Below are 22,693 nucleotides of genomic sequence, written 5' to 3'. Positions count from 1 at the left end.
TGAAGCCAGAGTTATAATTTTCAAACTGCCTAGAGCAGAGGTTCGAATTGCATCAATGGCGATAAACAATGTCAAAATCTTTTTTAGAAATTGGAGTTTTTCATCAAATTTTTCGGGACTCCACAGACTGTTATTTCGTGATTTTAATGTTACATAATTGTACATTTGAGAAAACTCAATTCATTTTCAATGTTCAGGTGTGATACAATTAAAAATTTATTTGTCCCTCATTGTGGTTAAAATCTTTGAAAATCTTGGCATCCAGCACCGAAGAAAAATGGCTTCTCGAAGAATGAAGACCTCGCCAATGATGGCATGTTTGAAAACCCTGTTGACCATTTTCAATTTCATATTCTTGGTAAGTCAGCATAGGATTTGAAATTTGCCATTTAGGTTCTCTATCATTTGATTCCAGTCATTGGATATACTTTCATAAAACTGTATAGACGAATATACACAAAATTAACATGGAATACTGAATAACATCAAATTTAGATTGGTACCGCATTATGTGACAGGTATCTTGGATTGTATTTTGCATAGTGTTCCACAGTAGCATGAGTAATAATTCAAAAATATAAACCATCATAAAAAACTTGGTGTAACGCTCTTTTTATTAATAATATTAGTTTTTAACCGAAAGCATCATTTAAGAGTGAGGTTGAAAAACTTAAATTAATGAGATCCAAATTGACACTGACATAAATACTATTTGTCAAAGATCAACATACATGACCTATTTAGAGGACATTTTACTTAGATATGGATTTGTTTACTGTGTTGTGTACAACTGTAGCACCCCAGGCATTACTTGTACATGCAGTAAAACAATTTAGTTGTCATAAAATAAACTATTGGATATATCTGCTACTTTTTATTAGCAATCACTGTGCTTATTGCACTGTTATTGGTCTTTAACACATTGACTAGTAATGAATTTTATTTGCGAGTTTCATATATAGCTTTAAAGTAATATAATGCTTTGCTATATGGATGCATTCACTATTTTTTTTCACTATTTTACTTGTTTATTAGTCTGAGAGTCAATGGTGATTTTTAATCTATAAACAGCAGTGCAGTAAACAAAATGAATTCAGTATCAATTCTGTTTGTGTTAGTAATAACTAATAATAGAACAAATGGGAATGCTCTTTATTGATTCATTCATGTCCGAAATTTTTTTTCCGTTTCTATTTTAGGTTATTGGTTTGGGAATACTTGTCGTTGGCGTCCTAACTAAAACAAAATTTGAGTCTTATTTGACGCTCTCTACCATTGACTACTCCAATGCACCATGGGCAATGATTGCTATCGGATCATTCATATTCATTGTTGGCATTATGGGATGTTGTGCAACTTTGAAAGGGAACACTTGTCTACTGAGAACTGTAAGTAGTATTATAATTCATGGTTTATTCAATATCCATCCTATCGTGGTCAATGTTTCTATATATTCTGGTAATCAAACCCTATTTCAAATAGCCTGCGTCTGTTGAAGAAGAATGGGTTTAATTCATTTGATACATACAATTACCATCACTTGTTTGGACAATACATTTGATATAAATGAAGTAGTTATGACGAAATTAAGTCTGGAATAATAAAAACATCTGCTAGCTTTTCCATAGCCCTGTGGCAATGCTTGATAACACTCCACTCGGATGGCATAGATAGAACAGTATCATTACATACCGCCTAATTATGTTCTTGCTTTAAATCATCTATGTTAATAAATATATTACCTATTTTTTCAGTATGGACTGTTGTTGGCAATTGTTTTCATATGTGAATTAGCTGGTGCCATCATGGCAATTGTTTTCAAGGGCAAAGTAAGTTAACACCTTTTCTGGTCTGGTTGTTCTCAATTGCTGAAATTCGATACGTTCTTTTTGGTTGGCCTTAGTCAAACATACAAATTTGAAATGATTTAGAATGCTCAATCTTATCGGTTTGGTCAGTTTCAATAATCCTGATTAGAACAGTGACAGACAAAAATGAATAATTTACTATCCCAAATTCCCAATGTAATAATTAAGAATATGGAATATCTAATATATTTCATATTGACCTGATAATATACCCAAGGGAGAAATTAGTAAACATTGAGCTATTTTCAGAAGCTGGAATTTGATGATTACAGATAATGTTCAATAGCGTTGCTTAAAATTACTATCATGTGATTATGATTATTTCATAGGCAATATGTTCTAATTAGAAACTAGCTTTAAACTTTTCATTGTAGTACATATCCAAAGATATTTTTCATGAAGTTCAGTCATGTAGAATTCACTACCTCATAGCTGTATTCCTGATCTATTTGACATAAGCTATTCTAAATCTTGGTCGATCGGCATTTACTGATACTCAATCCCACACTATAATTCCTTATAGTTTCCGTAGCTTCTCGCATTTTAGTTGTTTTTTGTAACTTCGCTCAGAGATCAATCTCCTTAATTTCGAGTCAGTGCGCATATGTGACCTATCTTGAGAAAATGAAAAAATTTTCGAGAATAACTTTCTTCTAATTTTGGTGTATGTTAATGAGTGATATTACTTTTACATAAAGACGTAATAAATTTTTATTAGGTGACTGGGCGTCAGCAGCCAAAATTGATTGTAACCATCTAAAAAGGGTATTCCTATTTCTTCTTTATCTTCATTTTTTAGGTTGATGTCGGTTTCCAAGATGGAATGACAATAGCTGTTCAAAACTATACTCAACCGGAATATAAGGAGGCTGTTGATAACGCTCAAAAAGATGTAATTTTTTTTTGTAATGTTTTGTATCCCTGTATCCATTGTGGCTTTTATGTTGTGATACAGTATAATGTACGGTATATTTTTTTATTAGTAATACTTATATCAGCATGTAGAAGAAGTACCCTGGAATCATATTATAAAACATTTTTCTATGGGAGTGGGGGATTGTTGATTGTAGGAATATGCTTGCCATTATTCTGCTTGGATTTGAATCGTGTGGATGATGATCATGCTTGATGTACTCTGCCTTTCGTAGGGATATTCATGTAATGGCTGGCTCGGTTATGCTTTACATCAAGTCCATGTAGTTTGAACAAAATAACTAGCTAACTATACGACATGAACTGGTGACCGGATGAGAGATTGTGATTACGTCGTCTTTTCTTTTTTGGGGATAATTCCGAAAATTCTGTCCTGTATGAGATAAGATAATTTCATGTGCTTCATGCCCGTTTTACAATAGAACACATTTTATAACATATCTTTTATACAGTTGAAGTGTTGTGGAGTGAACAACTACACTGATTGGTGGAAATTAGAAACATACCAACTGAACACAGTTCCTGCCTCATGCTGTTCCAACAAGACCTGGTGTGATTCAAACTTGTACAAGAATGATACAAACATTGTTGATATATCCAGCATCGCTGGTGGTGATGTCACAGTTGCAATATATGATACGGTGTGTATACTTCATACGTTTTTTGTTTACACTTTTTATATTGATGTTAAATACTGTAAGTGTAATGTTGTGTTCCACATTCTGAGATTAGCAAGATCTCAAAATGTTTGGTATTTAAGATATCAATTTTGCTATCAATTCTCATTTTATATATTATAACCAAAATATATAAAATAAACTTTCGTAGAATTTAAAAAAACAATAGAGCTCAAAATGCTAAAATCTATGGAGTGCAAGATCAAATGAACAACCACAGGTATTAAACCACAATTAAATCATTAGGTATGAGAGTATGGTACTTAATGTAAGCTTGTTATCTGATCATTCAAATGTATTTTTCATTAAAAGCACAAATCAATTCACATTAGTACCCATTAGGCCGTAGCTGAGGCCTGACAACCGGGTTTGTCAAAAAGATGGCAAACTTGTCTAGTGGAATGTCAAGATCAAATGTCAATATATGCTCCAATGAATTGAAATAAAACACAAGGATTTTGTTAAAATGTCAGGAGTAGGAGAAAATTGGTAAAAATTTAAAAGGGATCAGGGTAATGAAAAAAGATTTTTACTGCAATCCCGAAAATGGAACAACAATTTAGAAAATGATTCATATGTCCATTTAATGTCTATAAACAGTAATAAATATTTCGTTGAATAGGTTTGTCAACTCCTATTTTTCTATTACTACTTCCCTATGCATTTCATGATGCGAGATGACCGTTGTAAAAAACTATTAATTCATTGACGTTTTTGGATCACATTTTCAATTTCAATTTGCAGACATAAAGTTTAGAATATATTTTAATTTACACTCCATTTTACGGGGAAAGTATGCAGATTTCAATAAATTTGGTGAAGTTAAATTGAAAATGAAAAAAAATTGGCTCAGGGTATTTTTAATTTTATCAACTCGAGAAATCCATTTTCAAATCTAACAATAAAAAATTTTTTTTGAAACCAAAAATGATATCATTTTCACGCATTAGGCCTACTATATTTTATAACGTATTTGATTGCTAAGTCTCTGTCGTCATTGTGAAACATAATAGATACATTTAGAACAGGGTATTGATCAAATTTTTGTTGCATGATTTATGCAGCATAGTATTAGTAGAGTTATTTTTTCGCATCCGTTAGAGAATGACTCATTCTTGTGATATTATACTGTCAACATAATTGATTAATTTCTGACAAAATTTAAGCTCTGATACATAACAGTGTATGGGGATTTTGAATTCCTATTAATTGACTCTTTATAATCAATTAATATAGGTAATGATTTTCTGATAGATAAACTCGTATTACCTGACAGTTTCACAAAATTTTAGCATTACCTACGGTATGTTATCAAATTTAAAAACGTAATTGGCAAACTTGATCCAATGCTCTTATTTAAAATTCTAAAAGTAATTTGTAATCAAAAGTAACAGTTTAACAAGATGCAATGTTGCCCCATACATAATACTCACTGCTTTACACTCTGCTGTATAATATTGTGAGTGTGATTGATATAAGGATATAACAGTAATTTTTTAGGGTACTCCTTTAATATGTGTACCAGGTTAGGGTTAGGCCATAATTTCATTCCGATTTTCCTTATTCTAGTTCTATTACAACTTCGGGAATTGTTTGTAATATCCAAGTGTTATTTTCGGCAAAATAAATTTAGCTCAGTTATCAAAGTAATATTTTTATACCAAATATGTGAGTAGGTTCTACCGTAGAGGAAATAAAAAAAAAATTATTTTTTGTCTTACTCCAAACAGAAAGATGCAGTATTGCTTGCAATTTTTTCATTATTATCATAGCTTCATTCAAATATGATAGATTCAGAAATTTGGAAAAAAAATTGAAATACATTTGGAATAGTATTTTTGTGATTCTATGTGAATATTCCTGGTACATTTAATAGAACACATTCAGAATATTCGTTTGGTTTCGGCCATTTCTTGGTATATACTATTATCTATTCCAATTGGCCATCAACCAGGCTCAGCTTTAAACACATTAAATGCTTCAACCAAGTTGGTGTGTTATAATGAGACATTCTATATTACCTAGTGTTAAAATATCATATTTCAAACCATGCCACACTCCATTATATATGACTTTTATGTGAGTGATAGAATCAGGAAATGACATTTTTGTGATGTACAATAAATGGATGTTATGACATATATTTCACCACCACATAGCCTTCTGTAGGCTATACTCTTTCACTGATTCAAATTATCAAATTTCACTGATCCTGTTATGAAATCATAGTCTTAAAAAATACCCAGTTTTGCTTATATTGCTTCACCATCAGTTATTGTATCCACCACCCTTTATTGTATAAAGTAAAGGAATAAGTACATCACATTCAGAGACCAAACTAATCATGGTGCCACTTTAACATGCTATCTCAGCTGTTGTGTGATTTCAGTGAATTTAGTATTAGCCTAACCCTAACCCAACGATGACAGGGTCAGGGTTAGAAACTGAATTATATGAAAATGATTTTATGAGATTAATGGATGCTACTTTAGTTTCCTATTGATATTAAGATCACGTTAAGCAAGTGAGATCATGTACCAAAGTAGTTTCATGACGCTGAGATTCACTAAATTCATATTCAATTTACATAGTTATTAATGCAGACTGCAGTCATCGCGAATGATACCAAGTGAAGGCCTTTGATTGTGCCCCCCCTTTGACGACGAGGCTCCAATTACAAAACACCGCAATAGACAAAGGGCTAGTTGAAACATATAATTGTAACAGGAGATCTAGGTCATCGTTCACACCAAATATTCAAATCTAGAATAAACTTCTTACTCTTGCTCTCGGGACTTAATATAGAATTAACATATATATTCCAGAACAAAAGAACTATATTATAATGTAGATCAGTGGTTTTCAACGTTTCTGGTGAAGCGGAACTTCAAAGACACATTCCAGCGGCTTGAGGAACCTCTTTGTATCAGTTTAATCTAAATTCTTGTCTACGAATATATCTAAAAGCAAACGTAATACTGGCAAAACAAAATTAACCCAAATTTAATAAAATTGGCAAACCTAATAGGTATTTTAAATGATATATATCATAGACTCTCGGATAAAATAAAGTCAAAGTACACAAAAATTTTCACGAAAATTCAATTTTAAATAGGTATATAGCCTATAATATTTGATTTCCCAGGCATGAAAAATTCTCAAAACCAAATTGAAATTTCTAATGAGATGCAGCTGCCTGGCTGTTGCATAATTTATGAGTTGGAATGCAAATTCCATGATTGTCTGTGCGTATATGACAGCTTGATATGGTTTATATTAATGTGATTATTAATTTCATCTTTGGACTTATGTATAGCCTTGTTTTTGACCGTTTTTATAATACTTTTTTTTGTGGATTTCACTTTATGAAATTTCTTTTCAAAACAGGGTTGCCACAAGAAAATGTTTGACATTGTTAAAGAAAATCTTGCAATCATCATAGGAGTCATGTTTGGAGTTGCCTTTTTCCAGGTATTGAATTTAAGTGTATTATTTAATTTATCGCAATAGGCTTTGCTTCTTTGTATAGTTTGAGCCATCTGGCACTAGTGCCTTCTATAGGAAATCTGAATGTAGACATTATGGTAATATTTCACACTGAAATCAATAAATCATTATTTTTAAATTTGTTCAGTATATCAATTTTTCTATAATAAAAAGTCAAAATTTTGTTAACGTTATTACTCTTATCAAAATTGTTCTGTACTGCACACGTATCGCATTTTTTGTGGTGAGTATAATTATATATATTAAGATACTATTTTTTGAGTTACTGCAAGAAAACAGCAATGAATTGAACCCATAAAATACTTTTTCTGCTACATTGTTCTGCAGTCATCATCCGAATAAGCATATTTAATTTATGTCTCCTTACAAATTTTTATTGAGCATAAGTCGATATCCGTCTGTTTTCATTTTACAGGTGATTGGAATGATCCTTGCCTGCTGGTTGGCTTCCAACATCAACACTAACAAATATGAACTAGTTTAATTGAAGAATAGGGGAATATTCTTCATTATTTACATTCTGATGTTGTTTAAGTGAATGTTTGAATCTAATTGCATAATGTTAATTCTTTAATCATACCAAAAACTTAGATTGCAGCTGCATGGAAAATTAATCAAACTTGATCCTTATTAGACTTTGTTACTTGTCCATAGATAATTAGACTTGATTACATCTCCAAAAATTAAATAAAAGATTATTTTTAATTCAAATTCCAGTTGGAGTTATTTCCACTCAACCAGCACTCCCACATATAAAGTCTAAAAATATAGATTACAAAGCAAAAAAAAAATTTCTTAAACATAGCTTAAAAATGGAAGGGATTGCTTTCAAAATTTTAAGTTTTTTTTTCTCATTAGGCATATAAATAAACTTATCTAGATTTCCCACTGTTCAGAAAAGTCAAAATTTGAACAAACAGAAAACCTATCATCTCTTATGCTATATTATATTTATTATATAAACAACTTGGTGATGAAAAAGTAGATATATGGAGTTTTCTATTTGGTGGACTAGGGGTTTTCAATTTTTTTGCTGCTGATTTAAAGGAAATAAGTGGTATGATATATTCAATGTGAAAACAAGCTCTTTTTTGTTTGTAAATTGTGGAATTTGGTGACTGTATTATATATATTTCTTACCGAGCTTAATTGCTTACAATTTTGTTTTTCTTAACGGTGTCTTTTCATGTCAGTATGTAGTGTAATGAAAGTGTTTTTTATTTCACCACATTCATCTTAGTAACTTTTCATGACAACTGAGTTAACTATCTGAAAATGAGGGAAAATATTTTTTAATATCTGTAATTATTATAATACAAATTTAAGATTGTTCGAATTTTTAATCCAAGCGTAGCAAATATTGCTTATTTTATTATGCTTCCAGGAGATACACTTATTTTTTTGCATATTACACCTAATTACCATTTTTTAAGCTTCTGACTTCCTTGATTTCATTTACCCGGGGAAACAATTCAGTATTTGTGGTCAAATTATGACAGCCCCATGGCCCCAGTATGTAGTTACTAAAAGTGAAAAGAATTTTTAAAATGACCTAAAAAGTGTGAAAAATCTTGAAACAGTATTAAAGAAAATTTATATATTTTTCAATGTATCAACTGAAAGATCTTCATCCAAAGATGCGATTGCCATTTAAGTCTGAAATATGCCTCATCATATCTTGTTTCATTAGATTAGAATGAAATATCAAAATGCATCATGATATCCCTACGAAATAAGTTGTAAGTTATCCAACTGAGAGCCAACCTAGGATTTGTATTGCAGCAAGATAGAAAAAGTGTGATGTAACATTACCAAACTAGTCTGAAGATTACAAAAGTGCTATGTTGCCTAATCTTCAAGTACATTTCTTACCATACCTGATGATATTCCATTATATATATATCTTTATTTTGATATGTCGTTATGATCAAGAGCCTTTTTAGCCTCTTTCTTCAATGAATTCCGACCATATTCTTAGTTTCACTTCTGCTTGTTTGCTTTTGAAAATAGGGTTTATGTTCTGTTGTATTGATGATATGAGTCATAAATTTGGTGTTTTGAAAGTGTTAGTAGCAAAATTTGATCATATTTGATTTTAGTATTGCCATATATTTATTACACTTTGATTATTTCTTTTTGCTAGCAACTAGGTAGGTAAATTATTTGAAACTCTAAAATTGGTGATGGTTAGTTAGATAATTTTGTTCAAATCGAAGGGGAATGTAGCACTTATCATATGAATAACATTCCATTAAACATTCGATGAAATTTGGTCAACAACAAAGCATAATAATGTGATCATATCTCCTTTTACAAGTGGCTTTTTTACATTTATGTTATTTTCCTGCATGTTAAGTTAATCTACAGGGGGAGTAATTAAAGAAATGGATAAGTTTTAGAAACAAGCACTTGTCATGGACTTAGATTAAACCAAATATTTTGAAAATGTGATCAAGACAAAACTGACTTAGGTATTTTAAAAATTTCAAGATTATATTAGAGCCAGATTACTCATTTTTTTTACAAGAAATTAAGAATTCAATTTTTCTGATTCAAGGATTGTAACAAACCGTATATATATATATATTCATAGTAGCAATATAATAATCAGTACATTTTTTTTTGTTATCAATAAATTTTGCCTGTTGCAGTATTATGTTGCATATTTATGAATTACTCAGAAATGATAAATATATTCACCATGCTCAACCATTAGATAAAAAGTTTGCAGTGTAATTAGACCCGGTTTTGGGGCCTTTTATTGCAGCTTTATTAATACCTTCAATGAGATCCTATATTTACTTCAAGAGCTGCCTAGTGTGCAGTACTATTATAGCAGCATTTGCGTTTTTTGTTTATTTCCCAGACCTGCTCCAAAAGTGCATATTTGGCTACTAATTATCCGTCCACGAGTAGTTTTATTGTATATAAATTATGGTGATTAAATTTATGTGATGCAAGTATTATTGGTCTCATTCGTTAAATAGTCCATATGTGATGTTATTATTCATGTATCTTGTGTTATAATTAATAAAAGTTGTGAAATGCATAACATACTTGTTCTCATTTAGCAGCACTAGGGGTTCCTTTTCATCCCTAGTATTTTTGTGCAAATGGAGTATTTTCTAGGAATTCAGTAGGCATGGTATGTGAAATATATAGTCCACGTGGCAGATTTGAACGGATATTTATACCTGCATTAGCTGGTTCATTCAAAATGGTATAGTCATCCAGTGATTCGTTTCCTTGTTTTGAATGAACTTCCATGATTGGAAAAATATCAACTGGCTCAATATGCATTGAACTAGTGTGGAAATTGTGAGCACTAAAACTGAGCAGCATGTTATATTTCAAAAATGTCTCAATTGGTGGAATCTCACTTCATATGCCAAGTTTTTGATAAAATAACATATCATGAATCTCGATTTATATTTCCCAAAATACATATATAAGGTATCTACCCATAATTATGACAGTGGGACACAACATTTTTGAGATGTCAAGATATTGGTGTGATGAGGAAAATACAAAATATTAAGAGTTGATTACGGTTTCCGTATCATTGAGTTCAGCAAGCTTACTTCTATTCAAAATGGTACTTCCTATATGGATTTGGCCCGAAATTGAATCCGCTGTCTTGTTTTTGTCACTCCTTCAGATTGGTGTTTCAGAGAAATAGTTCACACTCAGCAAGGCCATATAGCTGCTTGCCACAAAACACCCTCCGCACGTACAGATTTACTGTTTCATGAAACAGGAAGTGATCTGACTAAACAAGCAGAGACTTTGACCAATAACGCATTCCTGAAAAAAAACCTCAATAAAAAGGTAAACTAAAAGCAGAGAATTTAACCAATAACGCATTCCTGAAAAAAAAACTAAAACAAAATATGCAAATATTCATATATTTGAAGCACAAGAATTATTGAAAACAGTAATTAAAAAATCAAAGTTTAAAAATAAGATAAAAAGAAATTTGAAATCATGATCAATAGCAGTGGTGGTAGTGTATCCAACATTGGAAAATACAGTTTTAAGGATACATAAAATGTACTCGGTGGAAAGAATCAAAAAATCAACTGAGAATAATGAGTTACTGAAACTGTAGAAATAAAGAATTAGATAAGATTTAAGTAATATGCAGTATAGTAATTGCTTCATTTCATATATTTTTTACAGAACATTCAAGAAGTTTTTTAAATATAATCTAGAGCAGGGGTTCCCAAACCAGGGGTCGCGACCCCAAATTGGGTGGAGTGATAAGTAAGTAGGGTCGCAAACAGGTCGTGGGGTCGCTGAGGTATGGTAGAGGATGGATGTACAAAACATCTGAGATTTCACAAACCATGTTAAATTTAGCAGTTTGTACCATAGCTTACTGTAGCCCATAGGCATTGCTCTACACTTATGCTATAGAAAATGTAGATGCATATTGTGACATCACTGTTTGGTTTTGGCTTCTTTCACTTAATACCACCACATACCCAAACTCAAAAGTCCAGTGAAAGAAGCTCCAAAGTTTTGTGAAAAATTTATATATATTGACCTGGGGTCGTTCAGAAAAAAGCTTGGGAACCCCTGATCTAGAGAGTAGGAATATAACAAAAAATGTTTTTCTTCTACATTCCTTTTTTTAAATAGAAATTATAACTTTTTATTACCTAAATATCAAAATGATTTTTTTAAATATTCTTCAATTTTGGCAGCATCTGATTTTTAGTAATGATTCAAAATATATAGTTTATGCACCGAAAAAACAGGTTTTTGAAAATAATTGGCAGCAATTTGAACTGCAAGTAAAATGATTTAATAAGGTTGAGTAGCGTTCGACTAATATTTAAAAATAGCGCTGATCAAGGAACTTTTTCAACTGCCTTGGAACTGGTAAATTATGAATATGATCAACACGAGTATTCTGACGAATTACAAAACGACACAAATCTTGTAATGAACGAACTTCAGTAAATCTTGACACAGGATGCATAAGACGTACAGGGAAAGATGTCGAAAAAGGTTGACGAGAACGAGAGTAACAAAACACTCCCTGCTCTTCAGAATCCTTTATAGACTTCTCAATAAGTTCAACCACAGATGTATAAGAATTGGGTACATGATCCTCGTAAAAACTAAACCTCATTCCAGAATGCTCAATTCTGGTGTGCAGAGTCCTGTTATTAGATCGAAAGCTGAGAGAAAGCAGATACCGGTCATCTGAACTATCACGAACAAGAAATGAAGCATCAGGTGCATTACATAATCTTCTCTCCGCTTGTTCCCGTGTCAAAGGACCCCAGTACCAGCCTTGTTTTGCTAACTTCTTGAATTCATTTATGAAAGGATTAGAATAATTCAGGCTGTTGTTTGCTTCTATCACTTCCTCTGGTCTAGGTGGCAAGGGAACATCTCTTGTCGGAGATATAGCATTACTATCTTCATCATTTAGACTGGAATATACATGATTTGATGAGGTATTCACATTAGCACTCTGGCCTTCAGTAGCGGTGGTCTCAGATTGACATTCATCATATAACTTGTCTATCTCACCATTTGAAGTTGTTGATGGCGGTCTCGTGTATGCTTGTAATATATCAAGTCCAGCATCAGGTTTTGAGCGAGATAATTCAGGGTCATGTGAATATTGCACTTGCTGTCGGCCAGAAGTATCACAGTACATATTGCTTCCAGCATTTGACTTTCTATTTGATTCATCTTTGTTGCTAGACTTGCGCCGAAATTTTCTTGAAAGTCTCTTCATTTTATTTATAGGAACTGTAGATTAATCTACACTGCTGAAGTAAATAATATTGGTTTAAATTATCAGTACGGCAGTATGCTTGAATATTATTAGTTTCCATGCAATCAGCATAACACAATATCCATGCGGAAATCTGGTAGAGGACGAAGACATGGAACATAGAAAGGTGGGGGTCAAGATGTACCTGAGGTCAATTTTTGTTAGACGAATATTTATCGCAGCCCAGTGGCCAAAGCGCACATTTTGATTCCCACTACCATAGATTATTCTATTTTTTGATTGAATATAGATGAACAGAATGGTTCAGCATTAGAATTTTACTGAATTAGGATTTTCATGTTTACCCCACAAAAAAGTCCATATTCAGAAAATTGCCATAATCTACCTATTAAATCATTGCATACAGACAAAAAAACACTCTGGACCCTGAAAAAATGTTCTAGAATTATTGGATTTAATTATTTGCAGTAAATCGGAACACAGAACATTAATTCCAATTAATGGCATTCGTTGAACATAGCCTATAACCAGTTTACAATTATGCAGGGATGTCTGGATTTAGAGTGTATAGTAATTTCATTTCAAAATTTGTCATTGATTTCGCTTCTTACACCTGCAGACTGTAAAAGAGAGAATATCCATTAAAACAATATTTATTCTGCAACATTGATTTATAAGATTTTGAATGAATTTATAATAAGGGTTTGTGCAAATTTCTTTCTTGCACATGATCCACTTTATAATATACTCCATGTTTCATTCACTTTTTCATTTTTCTCACTGTAGACTATCAATAGGATGCTTTCTCGAGGATTGCTGGACTCCTCGCCGCCATTGGGTGGTTCACGTAACAGCTGGTTCACCATATGATTGTTTAGGCTTACCACACGTCTCGCTTTTTAGCGTCTTGTCCCGCCGTCCCAACAAGTCAGCCAAAAGTCTCGCTTTGGCGTTTAGCCATCCAGCATAGTACACGAATATTACCAAATAACACGTTTTCGTTACTGCTGTTGCTTTGCAGCACTTGCCTACTTACTGAAGATGAATGCGTTATTTTGTTTGTTTCATTGTTAGCGAACCTAGACATGTAAACACAATACTAATTGTTCCTGCTCTGACTTTTATGTGGAAGAAATATTGAACAACGTCTTTTTGAAGAAGGTGATATCTACAGAAAAGTGTGATTGGGCTATTTTAATATTCTTTCTTCTTTTTGCATTTGTATAAAAAATCTAAATTTGAATTATTTTGTATCGTTAACGTCAATTGATTTTTATTTTTCGAACTTAACGCGATATTTAGACAGAGAATATGCACATAAACTCTCGATGTCAATGAAGACAGCCGGGATTGCTTTAAATGTCAGAATGTAGGCCTTTGTAGTAAAATCGGAAGGTGTGAAGTTACAAAATCACAGCTAAGGGGTCGTTGTCTTTGGAGGCGTCCCGCTTTGAAGTTACAAAAATATGGTAACCCTATGATTGAGACGTCTTATAACTTTCCTCTGCCGCGGGATCAATATGTAAATCCTATCCTAATATTAACACTTGAAATATTATCCTGGTCTTGCCGTAAGGTACCTACGGTACCGTACTGACTTAACACCATAACTCTCGTGCCTTCCTTCAAAAAGCGATGAACTGGTTGATGGACCAGTCTATCGATTAAATACTGAAACCCGTCCAACTAAGACAAACAAGAAATCCTGAAAACGTAGAAGCGGCAGTCATCAGAAAACAGAACAACACCGAACCTCTGTGTGAGTTTTGAGAATGATCAGTGTCATTCGCGAGAGTTTCAATAAGAACCTTTAGCGCGAACAGGTGTTTTATTTTATTCATTTTTGAGTACTACTTAATAATGCACCAAGCTATTTTAAAACTGCATTAGATCCTAAAACCAAGATTGTATTTAAACCATCCTATAACTCTGCAAGAGGAAGTGCAATGAAAACAACAATAATACATTTTTGTGAGAATAATTCTTTCCAATGAACCTTTCCCCGAGCATCAACTTCCTTGTTTACTTCGTGACATTGGCCAATCAGCAAGATGCAAAAAGTGACGTAACAATGCTCTCTTTTCGCATCCGCTCAGCCACTTTTCTCACTCGGACAGATTTTCAGTCGTGGTCGTAAACATTACCTCGTTTTTACGATTTTAAACTCTTTTCGTTGGTTATCAATTGTGTTTCGGGAATTTAAATATAAATCAGATAATTCAATGATACTTTACCCTTTTAGGAGTTTTAATTTAATCGCAGTAATACAAATCTGGCTACCATTTACCAAGAACCTCGATTGAGCATCAGTTCCTTTTTAACAAAAAAACACACAAAACAAACATATTCAATTGGAGCATAACACTCACTATAGAAGTCAGTTTTATTTGTGTATTTTAAAGATGGATATGTGAATCTATTCCATTTTCACCCGCATATTTTTAAAATGATGCAGCTAACTTGCAAAAAAAAAATTTACAAAACAGCCTTATGCGGAAAGAAATCGGTGTTATATCTTTATAACAAGTAATGAATATAGACTCATTACAAAACTGCACGCGATTTATTTGGACATCCGTCCGTCAACTTAGTTCAGAACAAAAGACTTCTAAACAGAGGAAAAACAACTTACGGCACTAGACAGCATTGTGACGTAACAATATAGCACACAAGCAGATAGAGTAGTAAACAAGCTATGATAGTAAGCTCAACATAATATATAACACTCCTTCCCCCCTTTTTGGAAATATTGTACAAATTCAAGAACCAAATATTAAAAATAAATGTACAACACAATTACCCGAATTCCAACATTCCCAATCAAATGGTATAAAATATTGCAAAAACAAATATACAAGCAACGTACAGAATTTCACAAAGAAACTAAGAAATTCAAAGAAACTTTACAACTATAATTCTGTCCAGTACAAAATTATAAAACTTCTTATAGAGATAGTTTTTCTGGCGGTTTTGATATTCTGCCAGATCTTGTTTTATAAGGTATGTTTGAATTACTGGACGATTCTGGAAAATTAGGAACTGGGTCTACATTGTCTCTGTCATTTTGAGATTCATCAGTCTCTTCAGTAGCAGTAGAGGTAGGAGTTGAATTTCTATCTCCCACATCAACATCAGGTATTCCTGTTGGAATTGCAGCTGGTATTCTCTCACTCATTCTAAAATCTTGATTCCCTTCACGTACCATTACATCATCAGCAGAAAATCGATGTCGAATATGATCAAGATGACGTCTAAAAATTCTTCCATCGTTCAAACGAACACGACACATTTGACCCATAACTTCAGTTACTGTGGCAGGTAACCATTTGAAACGAGATCCAATGACTTCTGTAATAAAAACTGGGTCATCAATGTGAAAAGTTCTTATTATTCCACTTGGAACATTCTCTGCTGACTTCTTCAAACGTGATGAAGGTGCGATTAGATCAAGATGCGTTCTAATCTTACGACGAAAAAGTAATTCCGACGGAGTCTGACCAGTCGTTGTATGTGGTGTAGTTCGGTATTTAAATAACCACCGAACAAGGCTGACTGACAAAGATGCTGGTGCTTGTTTCTTCAATCCAAGTTTAACTTGTTTTACCATTGATTCAGCTTGGCCATTAGAAGCCGGATGTCTCGGTGGTGAAAACAAGTGCTTCACTCCATTTGCCTTTAGAAATGTTGCAAATTCGCAAATGAAAGTCTGACTTTTTCAATAGTTTCATGAGCAGAAACTGACGATGTAATCCACACATTTGGCCATTTGCTAAACGCATCAACAATAACAAGAAGCATTTTCCCATCAACTGGACCGGCATAGTCCATATGTATTCTTTGCCATGGACCATTAGGATAAGACCATGGGCTAGCAGGAACTTGAGGTGCACTGGGACGTAACTGTTGACACAAACTGCAAGATTTCACCAACTCTTCAATATCAGCATCAACCCCAGGCCACCATACATGATTACGAGCAATTCTTTTCATAGAACAAATACCAGGATGACCATCGTGAAGTAATTGCAACACTTTCTGTCTTCCTTGTGGCGGAATAATTACTCGACAACCCCAAAATAAACAATTTTCATGGACACTTAGTTCCGTCTCTTTGCTTCTATAAATTTGTAATTCTGGGTCTAAGTCAGAAGATTTTGCCAGCCCATTTGAGTATGATGCATAACTGCGGACAGTACATCTCTTCTCGTCCAAGACTGAATTGCATCAACTTTAACAAGGGTAGAATCGACTGCTTCAAGAAGATTCACTACATCACCACAGGGCGGTATATAATCCGGTTTATCAGGCAAAGGCAAACGACTTAGTGCATCGCTATTGGCTTGGTTTTTACCTGGAACATACACTAATTCGTATTGATATCCATCAAGTAATACTTTCCAACGGATCATTCTCGGTGGAGCTGCATCAGGAAGTGGCTTATTCTTTCCAAGTAAACCGAGACGTGGCTTGTGATCAGTTTCCAAAATAAACGGTCTTCCATATAAAAATGAATGGAACTTTGTAACAGCGAATACTATTACAGATTATCTTCAGTTGGTTGAACTCCAAGTTTATTTATACGATATCCAAGATAAGTAATTTCTGAAACCATCCATTTACATTTGTTTGGATTAATTTTTAGACCTTCATTTGTAAGACGCTTGAAAACTTCTTCCAATCTGGCTATGTGTTCTTTATCAGAAGAACCGGTTACTCCAATATCGTCTTGGAAACCACCTACACCTGCTATGTCACCCAGCAGTGTTTCAAGATATCTCTGGAATATAGCTGGGGCACTTGATATTCCATAAACAAGACGATTTGTCGTGAATAATCCCTTATGTGTATTAACTACTGTGCACTTTTGACTCTCTTCTGCCAATGGTATCTGCAGATATGCCTCTTTCAGATCAATAACAGAGAATTTTTCCCCACCAGCAAATTTAGTCAATAATTCATCCACCTTTGGCAATGGATACTGCTCAAGACGACTTGCTTTATTTACAGTCAAGTCATAACTTCCACAGAGCCGAACTGACTTCTGATCAGCTTTTAATACGGTAACCATAGGTGCAGCCCAATCGGATGTTTTACATGGCTTCAAAACACCGATTTCAACTTGTCTATCAAGTTCAGCTTCGACCAATTCTTTGAGTGCAAGAGGTACAGGTCGTGGTTTACAAAATTTAGGCTTAACGCTGTCATCAATCTCCAATTTAGCTTCAGTTTTTGCACAACCTAATCCAGGTGAGGACAATTCAGGATACTTATCAAGCAGTGTACTGATTTTAACATCAGAATAGTTAATTTTGAAAATTGAATTCCAATCAAGTTTGATATGTTTCAACCAATTTCTCCCCAGCAATGGTTTACAGCGGTTACTATTTCTTACCACAGTGATTGGCAATACCATTGGGTTACCATTTTGATACGTTACAGTAACATCCCTTTCTCCCTCTACTGGAATAGACTCCCCCGTGTATGTAGACAGTTTAACATCGGTGTGGTTCAATTCTGCTTTTGGCCACAACTTTTTATATTGCACTAAAGACATGACAGATAGTGTAGCTCCTGTATCTACTTCCCAAGAAATGTTTTAGCCATCGATGTCAAGATCAAGATAGATTGGATTGCATTTCACACCCACATTGTTATTTTGCACGGACGACACTGTATGATGTAATTCGTATGATGAACCAGAGTTTTCATTCGTTTCACTTTCGCCCGGCGTATTCTTATCACCAGCGATACAACATTGAGAATTACATTGCTTACTTCTCTGGCCGTGTCTATACTGACTTGATTTCTTGAATCGACACACACTCTTGGTATGGCCCTTTTTATCACAACAAAAACACTTGGCATCTTTAAATGGACATTCACGGGCAAAGTGCTTAGAACTATCGCAGCGAAAACATCTAAGAGACTTACCCCCTCTAGCCGAAGAAAGCTGTGGTGCTCTAGGCTTGAATTTGCTATCGGAATTCTTTTCACGCTGCACATCAATTTCATATAATTTCTCTGGTCTCGTGTGACGTTGTTCAATTTGTTTTGTTCGTTGCTTTGCTTGTTCTAGACTTTTTGCATAATCCAGAAGTTCTCGAAGAGACATACGCTGCTGTAGAGCTTTTTCCCGAACTCTAGAATCACATCCACCAGAAATAACTTGCTGTTTTATTTCACGATCAGCATCCGTAAAATCACAGGTAACAGCTAATTTACGCAAACGTGCCACATAAGTATCAATATTTTCGCCAAATTTCTGTTTTGCATTCCTGAAAACATCACATTCAAAATCAATGTTTATCTTTGGCACGAAATAATTATCCAATTTCTTAACGGTGTTGGCATAAACATTATCATTTTCATCTGCATTCGGCGGTGCGGGCAAATTCTCATACAGGTCAAAAACTTCAGGTCCCGCAAAATGTAATAATAACGCTTTCTTTCTCTCTGCGTTGTCAACCGACATGGCGAGGCACATGTTTTCAAATCGTCGCAGCCATTGTTGCCATTCGTCTGGGCGATTAATGTTGAATTGCGCAACTTCCAATGATGCTGACGTCATTATTCTGTTAACAGTTGCAATCGTGCTTCAACGATGCTCAAATAATTTACTGCCGTTTAATTCAATATAATAACAGGCCTTGGGTTCCCAGTCCAGTGAATGCTGTTCACTATGAATATCCAAAGTCACTGATTATGCTGCAATATTCAGTTCTAACTCCGTCGCAGTCCAGCGACTGTTCTCTTATCTACCCTCGAAATTAAGCTGTAACTTCGATATATTTTCCTTCCTTCCTTCCCCAAGAAATGGCTACAAAACGGCACAAAAAGGCTTTTTAATCCTCGTCGCCAATTTGTTATATCTTTATAACAAGTAATGAAAACAGACTCATTACAAAACTGCACGCGATTTATTTGGAGACCCGTCCGTCAACTTAGTTCAGAACAAAAGACCTCTAAACAGAGGAAAAACAACTTACGGCACTAGACAGCATTGTGACGTAACAATATAGCACACAAGCAGATAGAGTAGTAAACAAGCTATGATAGTAAGCTCAACATAATATATAACAATCGGCGCCAGTGTAGTTCCGCTAGAATCAAGCAGCAACATGGTAGAATGGGAATCTCGTTGGAATACCTTTACACGATGAGAATGTATATATACTCATTGCTTTGTATCGTTGTGCCAATATTGAGCCTGTCAGAAAAAGCATCTGTATTAGTTTATTTTAATTGCGTACTTTTTTGTGGTTTGGTTGATTTTAGCGTAAGAAGGCATCACTAGTCGTGTATTTTAGTTTTTTTTATCTAACACCTGTCCTAGAGTGTCTGGGCTAGCATGGGTCCGTGTTTATCGCTTTGTTAATTTAATTTCTACTGCTCTTGCGTATGACACAGTCTTGTATCACAAAGCTCACACGCTTAGGGTCCGATCAGAGAGTACCTCATAATGCTTTTTTATTATAACGTTACTCAATATCCGCCCCGTGTGTTGCCAATCGTTTGTAGCATGGCGTAGTTTAAAATGAACTGTGGTATCTATCTTATCTAATAACCTTCAGTGAAGACTTTGGTTACATAAATAATAGCAGGCGCCTCGCCCACCATGGCGTAGTTTAAAATGAACCGTGTTATCTATCTTATCCAATAAACTTTAGTGAAGACTTTAGATCCCAAATACACAATTGTTGGACGGCCAGCAATTCTTGCAGTTCAGCATATTGTTATCCAAGAGTTAGTTGCCATATATATACCTAACGGAAATTAGATATAAACGTTCAATTGTTTTAGTCAGTGATATTATAAATTGAATTTATTTTGCAGCCCACACGAAATAAACATGCACTCATCAGACACGCGGCCACAATTTTCATAGCTCTTACTTTTATGTAGGAAATGTAATGTTTCGATGCTTGTAGCAATGTTTTCGAAATTTGTATTTCAATGAACATCAATCAAAAATGAATAATTCCAGTTTTAAATATGATAACATCAGTGGCGGCGCGTCAATATGGCCAACCGGGGCAATGCCCCGGTTGTTTTTTCGGTATAATGAAAAATATTCGAAAAATACCTCAATATCGGTTGCACAGACTGTCTACACTAGCCATATTCTCCCGACATGGTTCATTTTTCGCTCGCAAAGCCTTCGCCGAACGTCGACGGGGCGACGCCGATTTTGCCCCGGTTGCTCATTGTATATCGTATTCTCTCTTTTATCTTCCACTCGCCGCGTTTGTCTCGTTTGTTTTCTGTTTCTTTTACTAAATCATCGGGGCTAGCCCCGAAATTATGACGACACAATGCCGACGTTTCTTACAACAACGTGTTGACATATTCATGCATTCCTTCTCGTTCGTTGGATGCTTGAAGAGTTGATAGTTTCCTCGCCTTCGTTTTTGTCGCTTGTTTCGCTATTTGAATCAGTTAGAGACCTTTAGTCCATTTGCTTTCGATTTTCCACATTCCTTTTGAGCTCCTCACTTCTTTCCGGCTTCGCATTTCTTAGCCTTAGACCTCATAATGAATAAGGTTGATGCACTACTTCGCACTCCGTTTTCGCAGCTGCCGCTGGAACAAAAATTAGAGGTACAACGTCTTGGGCCTTATCAACCAAAAAATTGTTCACTGGAACAATCCCATGACGGAGGAAAGCGTCGGCGTACATTCTGCGCAGAAACTTGGTATAAAAAACACGAATGGTTGTGTTACAGCGAGGACAAAAATGCACTTTTTTGTTTTTATTGCCTACTTTTTGCTACCGTCCGTGACTCACGTTGGTGTAAATTTGGTTTTAGCGATCTTAAACATCTTTCCGAGCGTGCCAGGGATCATCAATCTTCTATGGAGCATCTGGACAATGCAGTAAAATACCGAACATTCGGAAATGTTAATATTGCAGCACAGTTGGATGAAGGACGCGCGGTTTCTATTCGTCGGCACAACCAAAACGTCGAGAAAAACCGCCATGTTCTCGGTCGATTGCTAGATGTTTTGAAGTTCATTGGTTGTCACGAGCTGTCCCTCCGTGGGCACGATGAACGGGCTGGCTCTTCTAATAGAGGGGTATTTTTGGATATGGTGGAATACACCGCATCCCTAGATACAGTATTGAGAGATCATCTTGATGCCGCAACTGATTCGAAAGGGACATCTATGGATATCCAAAATGATTTGCTCGACTCAATGTATAAAATTTATTTACAACATTTGGCTCTGGAAATTGAGAATTGCCAGTTCCTTTCGATTCAGTCTGACGAGACAACTGACATCACGTGCGTTTCCCAACTGGCTGTGATTTTTCGGTTTGTGAAAGATGGTAAACCTACCGAGAGATTTCACGGCTTTGTACCAATCGTTGATCGCACGGCTTGCGGGATATCGGCTGTACTGAAAGAAGTGTTACAGCCTTACAACGCGAAGTCAAAATTGATAGCTCAAACTTATGACGGCGCGGCAGTCATGAGTGGGTCGAAACATGGTGTTCAAGTTTATATAAAAGAAGATTTTCCTCATGCGCATTATTTACATTGTTATGCACACCAATTTAACCTCGTTATTAAAAATATGTGTCTTGATACCCCTCTCGTCCGTATATTTTTTGCAAATGTTTCGGGGTTTTCTTCATTTTTTTCCGTTTCGCCGAAGCACTCTGACCTCCTTCGCCAGATATGTAGCCGCCGTCTCCCAGCTTGTGCACCAACACGTTGGAACTTCCAATCACGCGTGGTGCAGGGCGTGTCCGAAATTAGGTCTGAGCTCATTGAGTGTTTCAATGGCATTCAGAGCTCTCCGGTTTGGGACGAACGCTCTGTGAGGGAGGCGGCAGGTCTATAGCGTCTGCTAGAAGATGGTGAGTTTTCATTTTTTCTCCACAATATTCTATCACGTGGATGTATTATACGGCGCATTGCAGTCAAGGCTAATGGATGGAGCGTCTGTGC

At 34.8% G+C, this 22,693-nt stretch overlaps 3 protein-coding genes across 3 annotated transcripts; 1 reads left to right on the top strand and 2 right to left on the bottom strand.

Annotated features, from left to right (window-relative positions):
* The first annotated feature begins 186 nt into the window (after positions 1-186).
* On the top strand, positions 187-10,037 carry LOC120327751 (tetraspanin-7-like). The gene is made up of 7 exons (XM_039394107.2): positions 187-358; positions 1,200-1,388; positions 1,755-1,829; positions 2,668-2,760; positions 3,254-3,442; positions 6,866-6,949; positions 7,401-10,037. Exons 1-7 carry the CDS (start codon positions 278-280, stop codon positions 7,467-7,469), a joined length of 780 nt encoding a protein of 259 aa, XP_039250041.1. The 5' UTR covers positions 187-277; the 3' UTR covers positions 7,470-10,037.
* Positions 10,038-10,874: 837 nt separating this feature from the next.
* LOC120327999 (suppressor of cytokine signaling 6-like) lies at positions 10,875-12,946 on the bottom strand. The gene has a single exon (XM_039394371.2). The coding sequence runs from the start codon at positions 12,738-12,740 to the stop codon at positions 11,823-11,825; it is 918 nt and encodes a 305-aa protein (XP_039250305.2). The 5' UTR covers positions 12,741-12,946; the 3' UTR covers positions 10,875-11,822.
* A 2,738-nt stretch (positions 12,947-15,684) lies between these two features.
* Positions 15,685-18,294, bottom strand: LOC144425109 (uncharacterized). Its single transcript, XM_078114424.1, has 3 exons — positions 17,282-18,294; positions 16,937-17,234; positions 15,685-16,413 (listed from the first exon to the last, which is right to left on the bottom strand). Exons 1-3 carry the CDS (start codon positions 18,292-18,294, stop codon positions 15,685-15,687), a joined length of 2,040 nt encoding a protein of 679 aa, XP_077970550.1.
* Positions 18,295-22,693: the final 4,399 nt, after the last annotated feature.

The sequence above is a fragment of the Styela clava genome, chromosome 7 (genome assembly GCF_964204865.1).
Source record: "Styela clava chromosome 7, kaStyClav1.hap1.2, whole genome shotgun sequence".
Classification (NCBI taxonomy): Eukaryota; Metazoa; Chordata; class Ascidiacea; order Stolidobranchia; family Styelidae; genus Styela; species Styela clava.
The sequence above is the reverse complement of the archived record's forward strand: the minus strand, read 5'-3'. Positions and strand labels throughout refer to the sequence as shown.